The sequence below is a fragment of the Lasioglossum baleicum genome, chromosome 11, assembly GCF_051020765.1.
Source record: "Lasioglossum baleicum chromosome 11, iyLasBale1, whole genome shotgun sequence".
Classification (NCBI taxonomy): domain Eukaryota; kingdom Metazoa; phylum Arthropoda; class Insecta; order Hymenoptera; family Halictidae; genus Lasioglossum; species Lasioglossum baleicum.
Genome location: NC_134939.1, coordinates 4,184,502 through 4,203,073, shown reverse-complemented (window position 1 = coordinate 4,203,073; position 18,572 = coordinate 4,184,502). Strand labels below are relative to the sequence as shown.

General features: G+C 41.3%; 2 protein-coding genes across 2 annotated transcripts; both read left to right on the top strand.

Annotated features, from left to right (window-relative positions):
- Positions 1–13,076: 13,076 nt before the first annotated feature.
- Positions 13,077–14,810, top strand: LOC143213667 (uncharacterized). Its single transcript, XM_076433721.1, has 2 exons — positions 13,077–13,339; positions 13,788–14,810. The coding sequence occupies exon 2, from the start codon at positions 13,827–13,829 to the stop codon at positions 14,808–14,810; it is 984 nt and encodes a 327-aa protein (XP_076289836.1). The 5' UTR covers positions 13,077–13,339; positions 13,788–13,826.
- A 1,473-nt stretch (positions 14,811–16,283) lies between these two features.
- On the top strand, positions 16,284–17,739 carry LOC143213666 (uncharacterized). The gene is made up of 2 exons (XM_076433719.1): positions 16,284–16,565; positions 17,014–17,739. Exon 2 carries the CDS (start codon positions 17,053–17,055, stop codon positions 17,737–17,739), a length of 687 nt encoding a protein of 228 aa, XP_076289834.1. The 5' UTR covers positions 16,284–16,565; positions 17,014–17,052.
- The last annotated feature ends 833 nt before the right edge of the window (positions 17,740–18,572 follow it).

Below are 18,572 nucleotides of genomic sequence, written 5' to 3'. Positions count from 1 at the left end.
ATGTAACTGTAATTGGAATTGCAATTACTTTCGCTCAACCAGTAATTGTAATTGTGGTCCACAATTACAATTACTGGTTGAGCGAAAGTAATTGCAATTCCAATTACAGTTACATGTAATTGTAACTGAAGATGTAATTAATTACTCATGTAATTAATTCCTGCCCAACTCTGGTGTGTGTGTGTGTGTGTGTGCGTATGGCCGTTTCTATGGTATCAAATTTTTCGTTAACGTTTTCAGAAAAAGTAACAACGCGATCAGAATGATGAATGATGCAATCGACGTGCCTCGTCGCAACTTAGAGCTGATTAGATTTTGGTCCACTTTCGTCCAGTAGTTTTTTAGTTTTTTTTAGTTTTTTTCGAAAAAAGTTCATTCAACAATGCAATTTATACGAGAGAACGGAAAGTTTCCACCGAAGAAACAAACGTAATTACACAAAAAATTTTTTTTTAATTTTTTTAAAATTTAAAAAAAAAATTAAAAAAAAATTTTTTTTTTGTAGCTTATGATAATGTTTCCGCTTACAATAATCGAAAATTATCCCAATGCAAGAGTGAGTTAATCATCTCTGCTCCCGAGAATACATTTTCAAAGAATATCGATGAAAGTACAAAAAAAAATTTATATTACAATCTTTAAAAAAACAATCAGTTCAAAACGAATTATTAACTGAGATTAAATTGAAAATTAATATAAACTATATGATAATTATTAATAACATTGATGTTGACAACGGATTGGTTAATGGAGCACACATGCGGAATATTATAATTTATTACTTTTCAAGAAAATACTAAAATTCCGTCCATATTGTGGTTAGATTTTCAATTGGCCAGAGTAGGAGTGAAAGTAAGAACTCGTTATCGTGATTATATGAAAAATGCAAATATTGATCAAAATTTTACACCAATAATAAAAATATCGAATCAAGTAAATATGTCGAGTGAGGAAAAATATCAAATCACACGTAGTCAATTTCCAGTGGTTCCTGCTGAAGCGATTACGATTCATAAAAGTCAGGGACGAACATACTAGAAAGTATGTTTGGATTTTAAAAAATCAGAAAGGCGAACTTTACAAATGTTGTATGTAGCACTGAGCAGAGTTTCAAAATTGAGCGCGGTTTATATATTTTGGGACAATTTAAATTAACAGTATCGAAGAAAACCAAGATCAATACTGCAAACCCGGATAATGAGGAGTTGTATCGTTTGCGAAAAACTAATTAAGACAATTTATTTTGCAACATTAGTATGCTATAACGAGGAACCAAGCGAGCAACGAGCATACGACGTTGGTTTAATGCGACGCCATATAGCAAATATTTTGATAAGTAGAAAACTATTGAATTTCCCTGAAAACGTATAATCTTCTTAAAACGTACACTTAATAATGATAATAATATACTGCAACTAACGAATCGGGAAGTTCTTTGTGTGGCTCGTGGAGAATCACACACCAAATAAAAAAAAAACATTAATAGCTATAGGTACTACTGGCCATGCGTACCACTAACCCTTTCGCAAGAGCAGTCCTATCCGCGAGCTCGCAAAGCGAGCGAGCAAAAACAACCCTACTCGCGAGCGAGCGAAGCGAGCGAGCAACAATAACCCTCTAGTTGTTCTTTTTCAGTTGCCAAAATTACTGTCACTCTAGGAAAAATCCCGAAACCGAAACGTTGACAGAACAGCGAAGATTGTGCATAACGCTATATGGACGCTTAATGACAAAGAGAAAGGAAAACGATAGAACTGTACTAAGGTAAGGGAAGGGGGAAGAAAGGAAGCGAGAGAGAGGTACATGTACAATTTCCAGAGAATTGAGAATTCCGAGTCTTACAATATAAAGTATAAATATAAGGCACAAAGTATAATGTTCGACCATTTTAAAAGCTATTTTGTTTATGGGTCGTCGGAATGACGGTCGAGGGATTAGCACGGAAAGAAAGGAATTTGCCGCGACATTACGGGACGGGGTTCAGATAATCAACGACTCCTCCTGGCCCGAAATGAAGGTTATTTACCCGCCCTACTTATGGCATAAAGTCCTTATATCCTGAAAACTATTTCAGACAAAAACGTCCGAACGCTTTCAGAGAAATGTACTTTTTACGAGAAATTAAACTACAATGTATATTGATAGGGATGCAATAACAATTAACAAGGTGAAAGCCGATGGAGGAAGTATTGACCTTTTGGCAGGCAGCGATGACAGCGATGATTTTGCATATAGGAAAATGCATTTTATCATTCAAATCTGAAGGTTTTCTTTTACTCTATTTAAATATGTATTATAATCTAGTTAAACCTATTTAAAAAATAATACAGATTATTTACGTGTTCAAAAAATTATATTTGTTGAAACAATTTAATTTACCTAGAAAATTCTGTTTATAAAAGGATGTTTATACGAAAACTTTTATCTGAGCAAAAATATACTTTGTTTAGACAATTTTTCTTGCAAGATTCTGTTAAAAAAAGATGTTAACTAATAAAAAAATATTTGTTTCAAACTTGATTTGTTTCAAAACGATTGTTGCAAAATTTAACATATTTAAAAACTGCACTTGCTTAATAGATTGTATAGTTAGAAAAATTGAATTTATGAAATATTTGATTATCTAATACATTTAAATAAAAAACATATTTGATTGAATTGTAAATGATTAATTAAACTTACATTAGCGGATCTTGATCATTTCCATCGTTGACTCAGCTTCTCCCGACTCGCGTTTCAGCTACTCGGTCCACCGAAACGCGAGTTCGGAGAAGCGTGGAAAAATTGGCGACGATGGTCTGTATCTAATTCAAAGATCCTTTCGGATCCTTCAAGATCCTTATGACCAGCTCGAGGCTGAATGAACACGTTCCGAGGCCCAAGGGTCGGGCCTCCTAGACCTGAGCAATCCCCCGGGCAATCCCCCGGCCGTGTTTATTGCACCACTCGACCAAGGCGCCCGAGGCACCGATGATGGGCAAAAATATTGAATTAGATACTTTTTCCAAGATATCTTCACGAGAAAAAGCACTAAGCACTGCCCGAATTCTATCAAGTTTAGACATTTCTTAATCGGAAGAACGCCACGAACTGGCTCGTGGCACTTTCGTGAGGGCATCACGGAAAGATAAACAAGTTCAGGATTCACTTGTCAGGGGTTTCATCATTAGTCCCCGGGACCAAGGACTAATAGCGCTATCCCTACCGTAAACCTTCGCCCATAGCAGGCTGCTGCACTACTATTTCGGTGGGCTGCTATATATGTATAATTGGTTTTGGAGAGGAAAATGTGGAAGGGAGTAGGAATGGTATGCTGTGGAAGAGAAGGTCTAAGGCCTAAGGGTCGTTTGGTCCTAGTGACTCAGATGTTTTGGCTGACGTGTCTACGGCTTAGTAATCGTGATGCGTTGGCGTGTACATAAATTACCTGGGCGCACAATCAGTCTCCAGAATTCCACCCTTGTGGAATCTACCATGAAACTATCGAGGGGTCCGTGTTCGCCCGTTCCGGACCTCCTTTGTCCGCTGTCCCGTTACGTACTTTTCGTTTCGCCGTGGTCAACGTACGTAAATCGGGCCCGATCGCGTTACCATTCTAATCTCTTGGGCCTGTAGACGTGGGTCCGGTGGAAGCTGTTAACACCTGTCCAGGGACGCGAGATCGACCGGTCGCGAGATCGACCCGATCGCGAAAATCGTGATGTATTATATTAACGATCTTCTCTCGTTGAGAAGCGCACTTCGCGCGAGACTCGACGTCAAATCAAATGGGACCACATCATGCCCCGCGTCCAGCCCTCCCCTCCACACACGCGATTGATCGCCCACCAAGCCACCAAGTGGGTAACGTTCCGAATTCCGGGACCCGCTACGAGGAAGAGCAAACCGGCCGACCACTTTCTGTGGGACCCCTTTTCTCGTTTTTATACAGGTTTCTCACTCCGAAGCCGCCCTTTTGCAAGTCAATTTCACCCTTTCGCAAATCAATTTCACCATTGAGCATTGAGACCTACGTATAATTTATAATCGAAATAAATAAATAAAATCAATTTTATATATTCTTAATGGGCGAAATTGATTCGCAGAAGGGTGAAATTATTTTCGCGAAAACCTATAAAGTTTTTAGCGTCAGAATCTATTCCTTTTCCAAGTTTTTCTTCTGTTTTATGCGACTGAGCAATATTTTGCTCGCATAATCCTCCAGTTACGCGAGCACAATAAGCTCGAGTTTGTGTCTATGATAAATCGTATGCAAGGTAAAATAATGATACATATCTCGCTCACAGTGACACACTGTAGTTACTGTCAACGTCAACCATCTCGCGTTTAGGGAGCGTTTCTTGATCGAAACGGCAACTCGGATGAAAACAAACGTGTAATACGGCAAGGGAAGGTCAGACAGACAGGTATAGACGGTTCCGAGGATTTATATTGTCTTCAATATCGCCGGTCGTTTTACCTTGCCATAGTCCGGCCACTCTAAGCGACCGTGATTATCCTTACGGGCACCGTCGCGTCGCGTCGGTTCTTCCACGCCATAAATAATCCTCCGGCAACCCCCCCTCTTCCAAGTTTTCCCCGAAATTCTATACAATTGTACTTGCAGCTTGCAGCTATTCCTTCTGACGCGTTAACGGTAACGTTAGCGTTTCCGCTTTATAATATTTGTCATTCTTGTACTATCCTGCAATTTCTATCATCTTTAGCCCATAGCGCTCCAGTGGTGACTCGAAATCACCACTAAAAATTGCTGTACCATTATTCAAAATATTGTTTACATTGTTAAACATGTTGGTAGCTCATCAATTACTAAACCTTTAATTATTGTATGACGTATGAGGTATTACACTCCGGGACGAAAAGATAGCACACTGTGAAATTAATGTAATTTCTGTTTATGAAACATTAGAAATTCCATTTTTTTATACAAAATGCTCTACTTTAAATCGTTAATATTTTGGAATTGTCTGCCATTTTGGTTCACAGCTCTGGTAAGATGTCCTCAACCATTTTCAATAATGTCGAGGTTGGAGATCTTGCTGACGACTCCAAAACACGAATAATTTTTTAAGAAAAGACAATTTTTCTTGACCGCTTTCGCCGCGCCGCGTGTACTGCGACATTATCTTGTTGTAAAATGTGTTTATTTGCAGCAATTCTTACAACATAAGCGTTTACTTGTTCATTTATCATTTCAATATACCGTTCACTATTCATTCGTCCTTTCATAAATTTAATTTCTGTTTTACTCCAATACACACACCCAATATCGGCCCAAATTATCACACAGCCATTTGGCGACGACTTAAAAATTGCTGTTCTTCATTCAAATTACGATAGTAATAGCCTACGTCGCGTCGTCTGGACCATCCAAATTAAATCTTTTTTAGTCAGTAAATATGACTCTTGGCCGCTTTGTCCTCATATTTATATGCTTTTCGGCAAATTCTAAGCGAAACTCTTTATGCTCCTTCTTTAACCAAGGTTTCTTCTGCAATTCTCTTCGCGCCAAGTGCTTGCATTTTTCTAAAACACAACGTACATTCTTCCCGTTAGTGTTTACGTCAACACTTTCAGTGATTTGTCTCGCAGTCATCCTAGAATTGGACGCCCAGAACTCTTCTTTTTCTCGTAATTTTTACGATTTTTTTAACAAACTTATAATAACTTTTCAGCATCTATTTACAATTTTTGATATTTCTGTAATTCAATCTTGTGCTCCCTTTAATTTCAATATCGTATGTACTTCACATATAATTAGTTTTTTTTCCACGATCCATTCTTAACACTTTAGTATATGTTGTTTTATTAAATAAGCACGAAAGAGAGAGAAGCTAGTACCCACTTTATCAATTACGTTTTGCAATGAATGTGTGCTCTTCAGTAAATTCTACACAACTGACAAATGTAAAGCTGTTATTTGTGCCATGTATCATTTTGTCCCGCTTGTGTACCCCAATATTTACGTTTTCATTTCGAAAATTCTATTCAAGTAAATATTGTGGATGATATTCAGAGTACATATTAAAATATTCATTTTCTTCAGTTTAACGTACCAAATGAGGAAAAATAGACGATGTGCGATGTGAAAAGAATCGTATAGAACGAAATATTATTCTACCTAGAACGAGATGTTTCATTTTCGAGTTAAAACAGCTGCAAAGGGTTAATTATATCTTTTAAACTATCTTTTAAATGTTCAATATAGGCCCACATAAAAAAGTAGTGAAATGCAACTTCTAGTATTTTCTCTACAATTCCGGCCAATTACAATTTCTGGATAAATATCTTTTCACATCATGCAGCAAACTAATTTCTCCAACTTTCCAGAGAAAGTCCAAATTGTATAGTCCAATATTTAAAAAGTTACAGTTACTCGAATTAATGCAACCCCTGGCAAAAAGTTTCCGATCCGGAGGCATTGATACGGATTTTACAGAAAACATTCATGTTTCAGAAGTATAAAATATCACTTGATGGAGTTAAAACTGATGGGAAATTAAATGGGCCTTATGAAAGAATGAAGAACACCAAAATAACATAAGCTTTCATTTATTATACCAAAGAAACTTAGGGGTAAATCGGCCAAATGGATCCGAACGTCGCGTCGCCGGCATGGCAGGGTGTTACTCTTCGATACATTGAATTTGGATTTTGTCTTGCAGATTATAAAAGAATTTTTTTTCTTTGATCGTCGCTGCGTTGTTTAGATTTTTCGGGACAAAGTTTCAAGTAGGTATAAATAGGTAGTAAAACACGAACATTCGTTTATTAATTTAACTAATGTTCACCTTAAAGATAAAAAATGTTTAGGATTTAATGAATCAGGGGTAAGAGTAATAATAACCATAAATTTGATAATTGATGAAATTTCAACAAAAAGTGATGAAATCCCAACAAAAACATTCTGTAAACAGGAGCCAAGTTCTTATGGCCGTAAAATGTTGTGAGATCAAACACAATACGGCCAAGTTCGTTAGCTTAGAAATACCTCTTGCAATACTGAGAAAAGCGTTTGTAAAAATTAGTTTAAAAGAACGCTATTTAATTTTTAAAGAGATGCATGAAGGGCTAAATAATTCAAACTTGGCCGCCACCTAACACCTTTTATGGCCATTGATTTAAAAAGTAACGGCCAAGTTTGAATTATTTAGCCCTTCATGCATCTCTTTAAAAATTAAATAGCGTTCTTTTAAACTAATTTTTACGAACGCTTTTTTCAGTATTGCAAGAGGTATTTCTAAGCTAACGAACTTGGCCGTATTGTGTTTGATCTCATAACTTTTTACGGCCATAATAACTTGGCTCCTGTTTACCGAATGTTTTTGTTGGGATTACCTTTTCATGAAATTTTTTATACATTTATTTTTATTTATTTATTTTATATTTTATATTTTTATATTTTATTTATATTTATTTTTATACATTTTATACATTCTTTTTTTAAATCTATTGAACATATGAGTACAAACCTTTAAAATTCTTCAAAGTAGGACCCTTGGGCGTCGACACATTTTTTCCAGCGCGATTTCCATGCTGCGTATGCTCCCTGCAAGACGTTATCTCGAGCCTCTCGTAGTACCCTAGTCGCAGCCTCGCCGAGCACTTCCAACCAAAACTTTTCCGTAGATTACGGGGAAAACAGTAAACGGCAGTGCCGTAACGAGGGTGTGGCGAAAGAGGCGCCCGCCACCGGCGCAACTGGGTTTTGGGCGCAAAGCAAAGAATATCGCTGTTTTATGTTTTTATTATATTATTCTAACATATACCTACACAGTGACTCCCATTAATATTCGGACGCTCTAAAAAACGCGATTATCTTTTTAATATTGGACTATACGATTCAAACTTTTTTCGGAAGCTAGAGCACTTAGTTCACTACAGGATGTGAAAAGAAATTTTTTCGGAAATTGCAATTGGTCGGAATTGTAGAGAAAATACTAAAAGATCCATTTTACAACTTTTTTATGTGGGCCTATATTGAAAATTTAAAAAATACGTTTTGTAGATCTGTTTCAATTAAACATATTCTGGAAATTTCATCAAAGTCGGTCGACGCGTTGTAATGAGCTACAAACGTTTAAAGATGGTAAAAATTGCAGTTTTCACGATTTTCGGCCTCTAACTGCAGTAATTCTAAGGATTCTTACATCTTTAAATGCCTGTCATTTTTTCCCGCATCAATCGATTTCTATGAAACTTCCACAGTATATACATATAATTTACACAGATCTACAAAACGTATTTCTTAAAATTTCAATACAGGCCTATACAAAAAAGTTGTAAAATGCATCTTTTAATATTTTCTCTACAATTCCGACCAAATGCAATTTTTGAAAAAATTCCTTTTCACATCCTGTAGTAATCTAATTGCTTTAGCTTCCCAAAAAAGTTCAAATCGCATAGTTTAATATTAAAAATGTTGTGTCTGTTCTGAAAAGTTAGGGGAATGAATCGACAAAGCTTCGGCATTATGCGTCTTCTGCTTATGTTTTAATGTTTAATTTTATCGTTCTTTTTCAGTTGCCAAAATTGCTGTCACTCTAGGAAAAATCCCGAAACCGAAACGTTGACAGAACAGCAAAGATTTTAATGGAAAATGAATTACGCGGCGAGTAGCCTAATGCTGTGCACAGTCGGGGATCTGAATCCTTGCGGCCAAAGTGCGCGTAGTGGGGGTAGCTACCCTTGAGGGTATATAATAAGGCCCGTCAGGGTTGAGTGGATCATTCGCGGTACGAAGTTTGTGGAACGTTGATCTGTGCGCGGCTCTGTTGATTTTCAGTTTATAGATAGTTGTTGTATTGTGTTGTCTTCGGATTTTTACGGAACGTGTGCGACCAACACGTAAGTGTTTCTAATACTATTATTAGACTGCGGATTTTATACATTTATGATAAAAATGGGTCGGCCCATTTCTGACACTAAAAAGATTTGAACGATTTAAATTTACTACTATATTAGTTTTAACCTATTAAATATATTCAACAAGATATTAAATATTTATCTCACACCAGAACTTGTTGCGATTCAGGTAGAAAGCTTTTACTTTGCATAAAGATCCGCAGTCTAACTATTATAAATAGGGCTATAACTTTCCTTCGAAGGTCGAAGATTTCGAAGCATCGAAGATCTGCGATATCCGATGTCATCGAATTTAATAAAACTCATTAAAATTTTGGTAATTATACAGAAAAGTACTGCCCACTCCGATTTTGATAAAATTTAAATATGTTATAGATATTGACATTTTGAACAACTTTTTCCTTTTCCAATATAGGGGGGACGCTTTTAGTTTTCGAGATATTTGCAAAAAACTATCGCGAATACTGTATTGAATTTTTCGTATTCCTGCACGCTCCGCTGCAACGTAAACCTGTTTCGGTGCGGCGTTTGTTTACATTTTGACTTTGTAGAGATGAGGTAGAAAACGGGAGGGTGGAAAGAACCGGCCTGACACCACACACACCCCCACCCAGTGCTTAACACGCACCCAGTGTTTCTAAAAAGAAGGTTTCCGTTAAGAAATTAACATTTGCGCAAATTTTCAATATCATATTCGTAATCAGCACGTGAAAATACGTAAGAATCTAGAGTATAATTTAGAAACAGTGGGTGCGTGTGAAACACTGAGTGGGTGTGTGTGGTGTCAGGCTGGCCCTTTCCGCCCCCCCCTGTTTTCTCTTTTATCTCTATAGCGCCAAAATGTAAACAAACGTCGCACCGAAACAGACTTACGTTGCAGCGCAGCGTGCAGGAATACGAAAAATTCAATACAGTACTCGCGATAGTTTTTTACCAGTATCTCGAAAACTAAAAGCGACCCCCCTATATTGGAAACGGAAAAAGCTGATCAGAATGTGTTGCTGCATAACATATTTAAATTTAATCAAAATCGGAGTGGACAGTACTTTTCTGTATAATTACCATACTATGTATTAGACTGCGGATTTTATACATTTAGGATAAAAATGGGTCGGCCTATTTCTGACAGTACAAAAATTTGAACGATTTAAATTTACTACTATATTAGTTTTAACCTATTAAATATATTGAACAAGATATTAAATATTTATCTCACACCAAAGCTTGTTGCGATTCAGGTAGAAAGCTTTTACTTTGCATAAAGATCCGCAGTCTAACTATTATAAATAGGGCTGTAACTTTCCTTCGAAGGTCGAAGATTTCGAAGCTTCGATTTCACAAACTTTGAAGTTCCGAAGTTTCGAAGATTCGAAGTTTCGAGGATCCGCGATATCCGATGTCATCCCAAGTAGTCACAAATAGCCACGTACGTCCCTAAAACGTACACAGAATGGACGTAGGACGTTTGAACGTGAACTGGACCTGAAACGTACGTTTTAGGGACGTACGTGGCTACTTGGGATCGAATTAAATAAAACTCATTAAAATTTTGTATGCAAAGTATTATTTTTTAAGTACATTCGTGATATGACACCGAAATTTATTAATAGAATGCAATCTATTTTTAATTTAATTACGAAAAATCAAAACGGAAAGTTCAGTGTCAGTCACCGGTGACTGAAAGTTAATATTGTAAACATTTGTGTGAATGGACCTCGGTCTGTTCATAATAAATAATAATAAATAATAATAATAAATAAATAATAATAAAATCGTGACATGGTATGGAACTCATAAGTTACAACTTCATACGTTTCGAAGACTTTGAAACTTCGAGCACTTGGAAGACTTCGAACCTTCGGAACTTCGAAGCTTCGGAAAAGTTACAGCCCTAATTATAAATGGACTGCAAAATTTGTTCGTTAGTTCTCACGTTGGTAATCATCTTATTTTTAACTTCCCGATTTTATAGGGAAGTTATTGTAATGACCCCGATTTTCGAAATTCGATTTTTTAGCAGATCTCCACGTTTCATGGTCATTGCAGTCATTTTAGACTATTTTCAGCAAAATGTTCGTATGTGTGTGTGTGTGTGTGTGTGTGCGTATGGCCGTTTCTATGGTATCAAATTTTTCGTTAACGTTTTCAGAAAAAGTAACAACGCGATCAGAATGATGAATGATGCAATCGACGTGCCTCGTCGCAACTTAGAGCTGATTAGATTTTGGTCCACTTTCGTCCAGTAGTTTTTTAGTTTTTTTAGTTTTTTTCGAAAAAAGTTCATTCAACAATGCAATTTATACGAGAGAACGGAAAGTTTCCACCGAAGAAACAAACGTAATTACACAAAAAATTTTTTTTTAATTTTTTTAAAATTAAAAAAAAAAATTTTTTTTTAATTTTTTTTTTTGTACCTTATGATAATGTTTCCGCTTACAATAATCGAAAATTATCCCAATGCAAGAGTGAGTTAATCATCTCTACTCCCGAGAATACATTTTCAAAGAATATCGATGAAAGTACAAAAAAAAATTTATATTACAATCTTTAAAAAAACAATCAGTTCAAAACGAATTATTAACTGAGATTAAATTGAAAATTAATATAAACTATATGATAATTATATTAATAACATTGATGTTGAAAAAGGATTGGTTAATGGAGCACGCATGCGGAATATTAAAATTTATTACTTTTCAAGAAAATACTAAAATTCCGTCTATATTGTGGTTAGATTTTCAATTGGCCAGAGTAGGAGTGAAAGTAAGAACTCGTTATCGTGATTATATGAAAAATGCAAATATTCATAAAAATTTAACACCAATAATAAAAATATCGAATCAAGTAAATATGTCGAGTGAGGAAAAATATCAAATCACACGTAGTCAATTTCCAGTGGTTCCTGCTGAAGCGATTACGATTCATAAAAATCGGGGACAAACATACGAGAAAAGTATGTTTGAATTTTAAAACATCAGAAAAACGAACTTTACAAATGTTGTATGTAGCACTGAGCAGAGTTTCAAAATTGAGCGCGGTTTATATTTTTTGGGACAATTTAAATTAACAGTATCGAAGAAAACCAAGATCAATACTGCAAACCCGGATAATGAGGAGTTGTATCGTTTCCGAAAAACTAATTAAGACAATTTATTTTGCAACATTTGTATGGTATAACAAGGAACCAAGCGAGCAACGAGCCTGCGATGTTCGTTTAATGCGACGCCATATAGCAAACATTTTGATAAGTAGAAAACTATTGAATTTCCCTGAAAACGTATAATCTTCTTAAAACGTACACTTAATAATGATAATAATATACTGCAACTAACGAATCGGGAAGTTCTTTGTGTGGCTCGTGGCGAGTCACACACCAAATAAAAAAAAACATTAATAGCTATAGGTACTACTAGCCATGCGTAACACTAACCCTTTCGCAAGAGCAGTCCTATCCGCGAGCGAGCAAAGCGAGCGAGCAAAAACAACCCTACTCGCGAGCGAGCGAAGCGAGCGAGCAACAATAACTCTCTAGTTATGTTTTCCTTTCCAGCAATAACCCAGTCAGCCAGGCGAGCAGATTAAGGGCATTATGCTGTCAGAACAACTTACGGAGCTGCTCGGGCTGAACGAAGGCAGAAGTCAGGAGCCTTCGTTCACCCTCCGACGCGCACGGTCCAGTTCCAGCGTATTCTCCGACGCCTTCTCCGACGCCTCGACTATACCACCGACAAGCATCGAGGAGCATAGGAGACTAGCGGGACATGGACCGTCAATAGGGCTCCCCGCAGGACTTCCCGAACCACCTCAGTGGTGAGACAACAAGAAACAAACGGCGAACCCGCAAAGAAAAGCGACGAAGAACAAGCGGCGGGCAACACCAGGCCAGAATCAAATGAAAAGATGAGGGACAACGTCAACACCATACGACCAGCTGCCACGGGAGGCACCTCCGCCGGAAAGACCACAGCCAAGGACCGGAAGGACGACCAGATTCATGCCCACGGAGCAGCCACGTCCACAATGGCTCCCCGCACCAAAGCCAAAACAAACCGGGGCACCGACATCGACGACGTCAATACCATACAACCAGCTGCCACGGGAGGCACCACCGCCGGAAAGACCACAGCCAAGGACCGGAAGGACGACCAGGTTCATGCCCACGGAGCAGCCACGTCCACAATGGCTCCCCGCACCAAAGCCAAAACAAACCGGGGCACCGACATCGACGACGTCAATACCATACAACCAGCTGCCACGGGAGGCAGCACCGCCGGAAAGACCACAGCCAAGGACCGCAAGGACGACCAGGTTCATGCCCACGGAGCAGCCACGTCCACAAAGGCTCCCCGCACCAAAGCCAAAACAAACCAGGGCACCGACAGCGAGACGACCAACGCCAACTACACCGGGTGACCGAAAGACACGGGCAGAACACGGTCACCAACAGGAAGAGGCCACAAGAGCAAAAATTCCGGTAATTATACAGAAAAGTACTGCCCACTCCGATTTTAATAAAATTTAAATATGTTATGCAGTAACACATTCTGAACAGCTTTTTCCTTTTCCCATATAGAGGGGTCGCATTTAGTTTTCGAGATATTTGCAAAAAATTATCGCGAATACTGTATTGAATTTTTCGTATTCCTGCACGCTGCGTAATAATAATAATGGATGTAATAATAACGTAATAATAATAAACGTAATAATAAAAAATAATAATAAAATCGTGACATGGTATGGAACTCATAAGTTACAACTTCATACGTTTCGAAGACTTTGAAACTTCGAGCACTTGGAAGACTTCGAACCTTCGGAACTTCGAAGCTTCGGAAAAGTTACAGCCCTAATTATAAATGGACCGCAAAATTTGTTCGTTAGTTCTCACGTTGGTAATCATCTTATTTTTATATTTTCCTTTCCAGCAATAACCCAGTCAGCCAGGCGAGCAGATTAAGGGCATTATGCTGTCAGAACAACTTACGGAGGTGCTCGGGCTGAACGAAAGCAGAAGTCAGGAGCCTTCGTTCATCCTCCGACGCGCATGGTCCAGTTCCAGCGTATTCTCCGACGCCTTCTCCGACGCCTCGACTATACCACCGACAAGCATCGAGGAGCATAGGAGACTAGCGGGACATGGACCGTCAATAGGGCTCCCCGCAGGACTTCCCGAACCACCTCAGTGGTGGGACAACAAGAAACAACCGGCGAAACCGCAAAGAAAAGCGACGAAGAACAAGCGGCGGGCAACACCAGGCCAGAACCAAAGAAAAAGATGCGGCACAACGTCAACACCATACGACCAGCTGCCACGGGAGGCAGCACCGCCGGAAAGACCACAGCCAAGGACCGCAAGGACGACCAGATTCATGCCCACGGAGCAGCCACGTCCACAAAGGCTCCCCGCACCAAAGCCAAAACAAACCGGGGCACCGACATCGACGACGTCAATACCATACAACCAGCTGCCACGGGAGGCACCACCGCCGGAAAGACCACAGCCAAGGACCGCAAGGACGACCAGGTTCATGCCCACGGAGCAGCCACGTCCACAAAGGCTCCCCGCACCAAAGCCAAAACAAACCGGGGCACCGACATCGACGACGTCAAATACCATACCACCAGCTGCCACGGGAGGCAGCACCGCCGGAAAGACCACAGCCAAGGACCGCAAGGACGACCAGATTCATGCCCACGGAGCAGCCACGTCCACAAAGGCTCCCCGCACCAAAGCCAAAACAAACCGGGGCACCGACATCGACGACGTCAATACCATACAACCAGCTGCCACGGGAGGCACCACCGCCGGAAAGACCACAGCCAAGGACCGCAAGGACGACCAGGTTCATGCCCACGGAGCAGCCACGTCCACAAAGGCTCCCCGCACCAAAGCCAAAACAAACCAGGGCACCGACAGCGAGACGACCAACGCCAACTACACCGGGTGACCGAAAGACACGGGCAGAACACGGTCACCAACAGGAAGAGGCCACAAGAGCAAAAATTCCGGTAATTATACAGAAAAGTACTGCCCACTCCGATTTTAATAAAATTTAAATATGTTATGCAGTAACACATTCTGAACAGCTTTTTCCTTTTCCCATATAGAGGGGTCGCATTTAGTTTTCGAGATATTTGCAAAAAATTATCGCGAATACTGTATTGAATATTTCGTATTCCTGCACGCTGCGTAATAATAATAATGGATGTAATAATAACGTAATAATAATAAACGTAATAATAAAAAATAATAATAAAATCGTGACATGGTATGGAACTCATAAGTTACAACTTCATACGTTTCGAAGACTTTGAAACTTCGAGCACTTGGAAGACTTCGAACCTTCGGAACTTCGAAGCTTCGGAAAAGTTACAGCCCTAATTATAAATGGACTGCAAAATTTGTTCGTTAGTTCTCACGTTGCTAATCATCTTATTTTTATATTTTCCTTTCCAGCAATAACCCAGTCAGCCAGGCGAGCAGATTAAGGGCATTATGCTGTCAGAACAACTTACGGAGGTGCTCGGGCTGAACGAAAGCAGAAGTCAGGAGCCTTCGTTCATCCTCCGACGCGCATGGTCCAGTTCCAGCGTATTCTCCGACGCCTTCTCCGACGCCTCGACTATACCACCGACAACCATCGAGGAGCATAGGAGACTAGCGGGACATGGACCGTCAATAGGGCTCCCCGCAGGACTTCCCGAACCACCTCAGTGGTGGGACAACAAGAAACAACCGGCGAAACCGCAAAGAAAAGCGACGAAGAACAAGCGGCGGGCAACACCAGGCCAGAACCAAAGAAAAAGATGCGGCACAACGTCAACACCATACGACCAGCTGCCACGGGAGGCACCACCGCCGGAAAGACCACAGCCAAGGACCGGAAGGACGACCAGGTTCATGCCCACGGAGCAGCCACGTCCACAATGGCTCACCGCACCAAAGCCAAAACAAACCGGTGCACCGACATCGACGACGTCAAATACCATACCACCAGCTGCCACGGGAGGCAGCACCGCCGGAAAGACCACAGCCAAGGACCGGAAGGACGACCAGGTTCATGCCCACGGAGCAGCCACGTCCACAATGGCTCCCCGCACCAAAGCCAAAACAAACCGGTGCACCGACATCGACGACGTCAAATACCATACCACCAGCTGCCACGGGAGGCAGCACCGCCGGAAAGACCACAGCCAAGGACCGGAAGGACGACCAGGTTCATGCCCACGGAGCAGCCACGTCCACAATGGCTCCCCGCACCAAAGCCAAAACAAACCGGTGCACCGACATCGACGACGTCAAATACCATACCACCAGCTGCCACGGGAGGCAGCACCGCCGGAAAGACCACAGCCAAGGACCGCAAGGACGACCAGGTTCATGCCCACGGAGCAGCCACGTCCACAATGGCTCCCCGCACCAAAGCCAAAACAAACCGGTGCACCGACATCGACGACGTCAAATACCATACCACCAGCTGCCACGGGAGGCAGCACCGCCGGAAAGACCACAGCCAAGGACCGCAAGGACGACCAGGTTCATGCCCACGGAGCAGCCACGTCCACAAAGGCTCCCCGCACCAAAGCCAAAACAAACCAGGGCACCGACAGCGAGACGACCAACGCCAACTACACCGGGTGACCGAAAGACACGGGCAGAACACGGTCACCAACAGGAAGAGGCCACAAGAGCAAAAATTCCGGTAATTATACAGAAAAGTACTGCCCACTCCGATTTTAATAAAATTTAAATATGTTATGCAGTAACACATTCTGAACAGCTTTTTCCTTTTCCCATATAGAGGGGTCGCATTTAGTTTTCGAGATATTTGCAAAAAATTATCGCGAATACTGTATTGAATTTTTCGTATTCCTGCACGCTGCGTAATAATAATAATGGATGTAATAATAACGTAATAATAATAAACGTAATAATAAAAAATAATAATAAAATCGTGACATGGTATGGAACTCATAAGTTACAACTTCATACGTTTCGAAGACTTTGAAACTTCGAGCACTTGGAAGACTTCGAACCTTCGGAACTTCGAAGCTTCGGAAAAGTTACAGCCCTAATTATAAATGGACTGCAAAATTTGTTCGTTAGTTCTCACGTTGGTAATCATCTTATTTTTATATTTTCCTTTCCAGCAATAACCCAGTCAGCCAGGCGAGCAGATTAAGGGCATTATGCTGTCAGAACAACTTACGGAGCTGCTCGGGCTGAACGAAGGCAGAAGTCAGGAGCCTTCGTTCACCCTCCGACGCGCACGGTCCAGTTCCAGCGTATTCTCCGACGCCTTCTCCGACGCCTCGACTATACCACCGACAAGCATCGAGGAGCATAGGAGACTAGCGGGACATGGACCGTCAATAGGGCTCCCCGTAGGACTTCCCGAACCACCTCAGTGGTGGGACAACAAGAAACAACCGGCGAAACCGCAAAGAAAAGCGACGAAGAACAAGCGGCCGGCAACACCAGGCCAGAACCAAAGAAAAAGATGCGGCACAACGTCAACACCATACGACCAGCTGCCACGGGAGGCACCTCCGCCGGAAAGACCACAGCCAAGGACCGGAAGGACGACCAGGTTCATGCCCACGGAGCAGCCACGTCCACAAAGGCTCCCCGCACCAAAGCCAAAACAAACCAGGGCACCGACATCGACGACGTCAATACCATACCACCATCTGCCACGGAGGCACCACCGCCGGAAAGACCACAGCCAAGGACCGGAAGGACGACCAGGTTCATGCCCACGGAGCAGCCACGTCCACAAAGGCTCCCCGCACCAAAGCCAAAACAAACCAGGGCACCAACAGCGACGGCGTCAATACCATACCACCATCTGCCACGGAGGCACCACCGCCGGATAGACCACAGCCATGGACCGGAATCTTGACACGACATCTTAGCGCCTATCCGGTACGCGGGCAAGGGCAAACCATGCCCCACGACATGGTACGTGCTGCCCAATGGCCGGCCCGTAGAGATTCCCTTGCGACTCGTCACATCGAAACGCTTCCTGGCATCCCTGGGGGACGAAAGGTGGATCCTCCACTTTGACCGGTCCGGGCGCCTCCAACGCTGCAGACGACGCGAGTCCTAGAACACCTACTCGACACGGTAATGTGGGATCAGGATCCCCAGATCAAGTGTACTGTAGGAGATTGCGAAGAAATGGGAGGGTTCCGTGGGTGAGCGCGTTAGTCGCCAGTCCCCTTCGAACCTTCGCAGGGGTAGGTCATGCCCAGCGTGCTACCTGCGCCTCCAGGAAACAGCTTTGAAACGTGCCTAGCGATCGTCAAGAAACGATTCGCATAAGTGAAAAACAGTGATCAAAGTTTAATGCGCATCGATCACACAGTGCGTTATCCAAAGTGCTACTGGTTAATCACATGTGAAAGTGGTGAGTGAAAAAAAAACAAAAAAAGAAGCGAGTGAAAAAGTAAAAATCGCGCGCGAAAACGCGATGCCAACAGGGGCACATTCCTCAGGCAAAGAAAACGTTAGCAACGTCCAATCAATTGAATGCAGCAGCTCTCAATCTAGCGCACACATCACAACACCTTCGTCGAACAAAACACTATCGCAAACGATCTCAAAAATCAAAGCAGAATGCAACGACACAGAAAACTTATTAGACAAGAAAACGATGCTGCGGATTAACAAAATCCTAAGCAACAAGGATGCAACGAAAAAAGAAAAC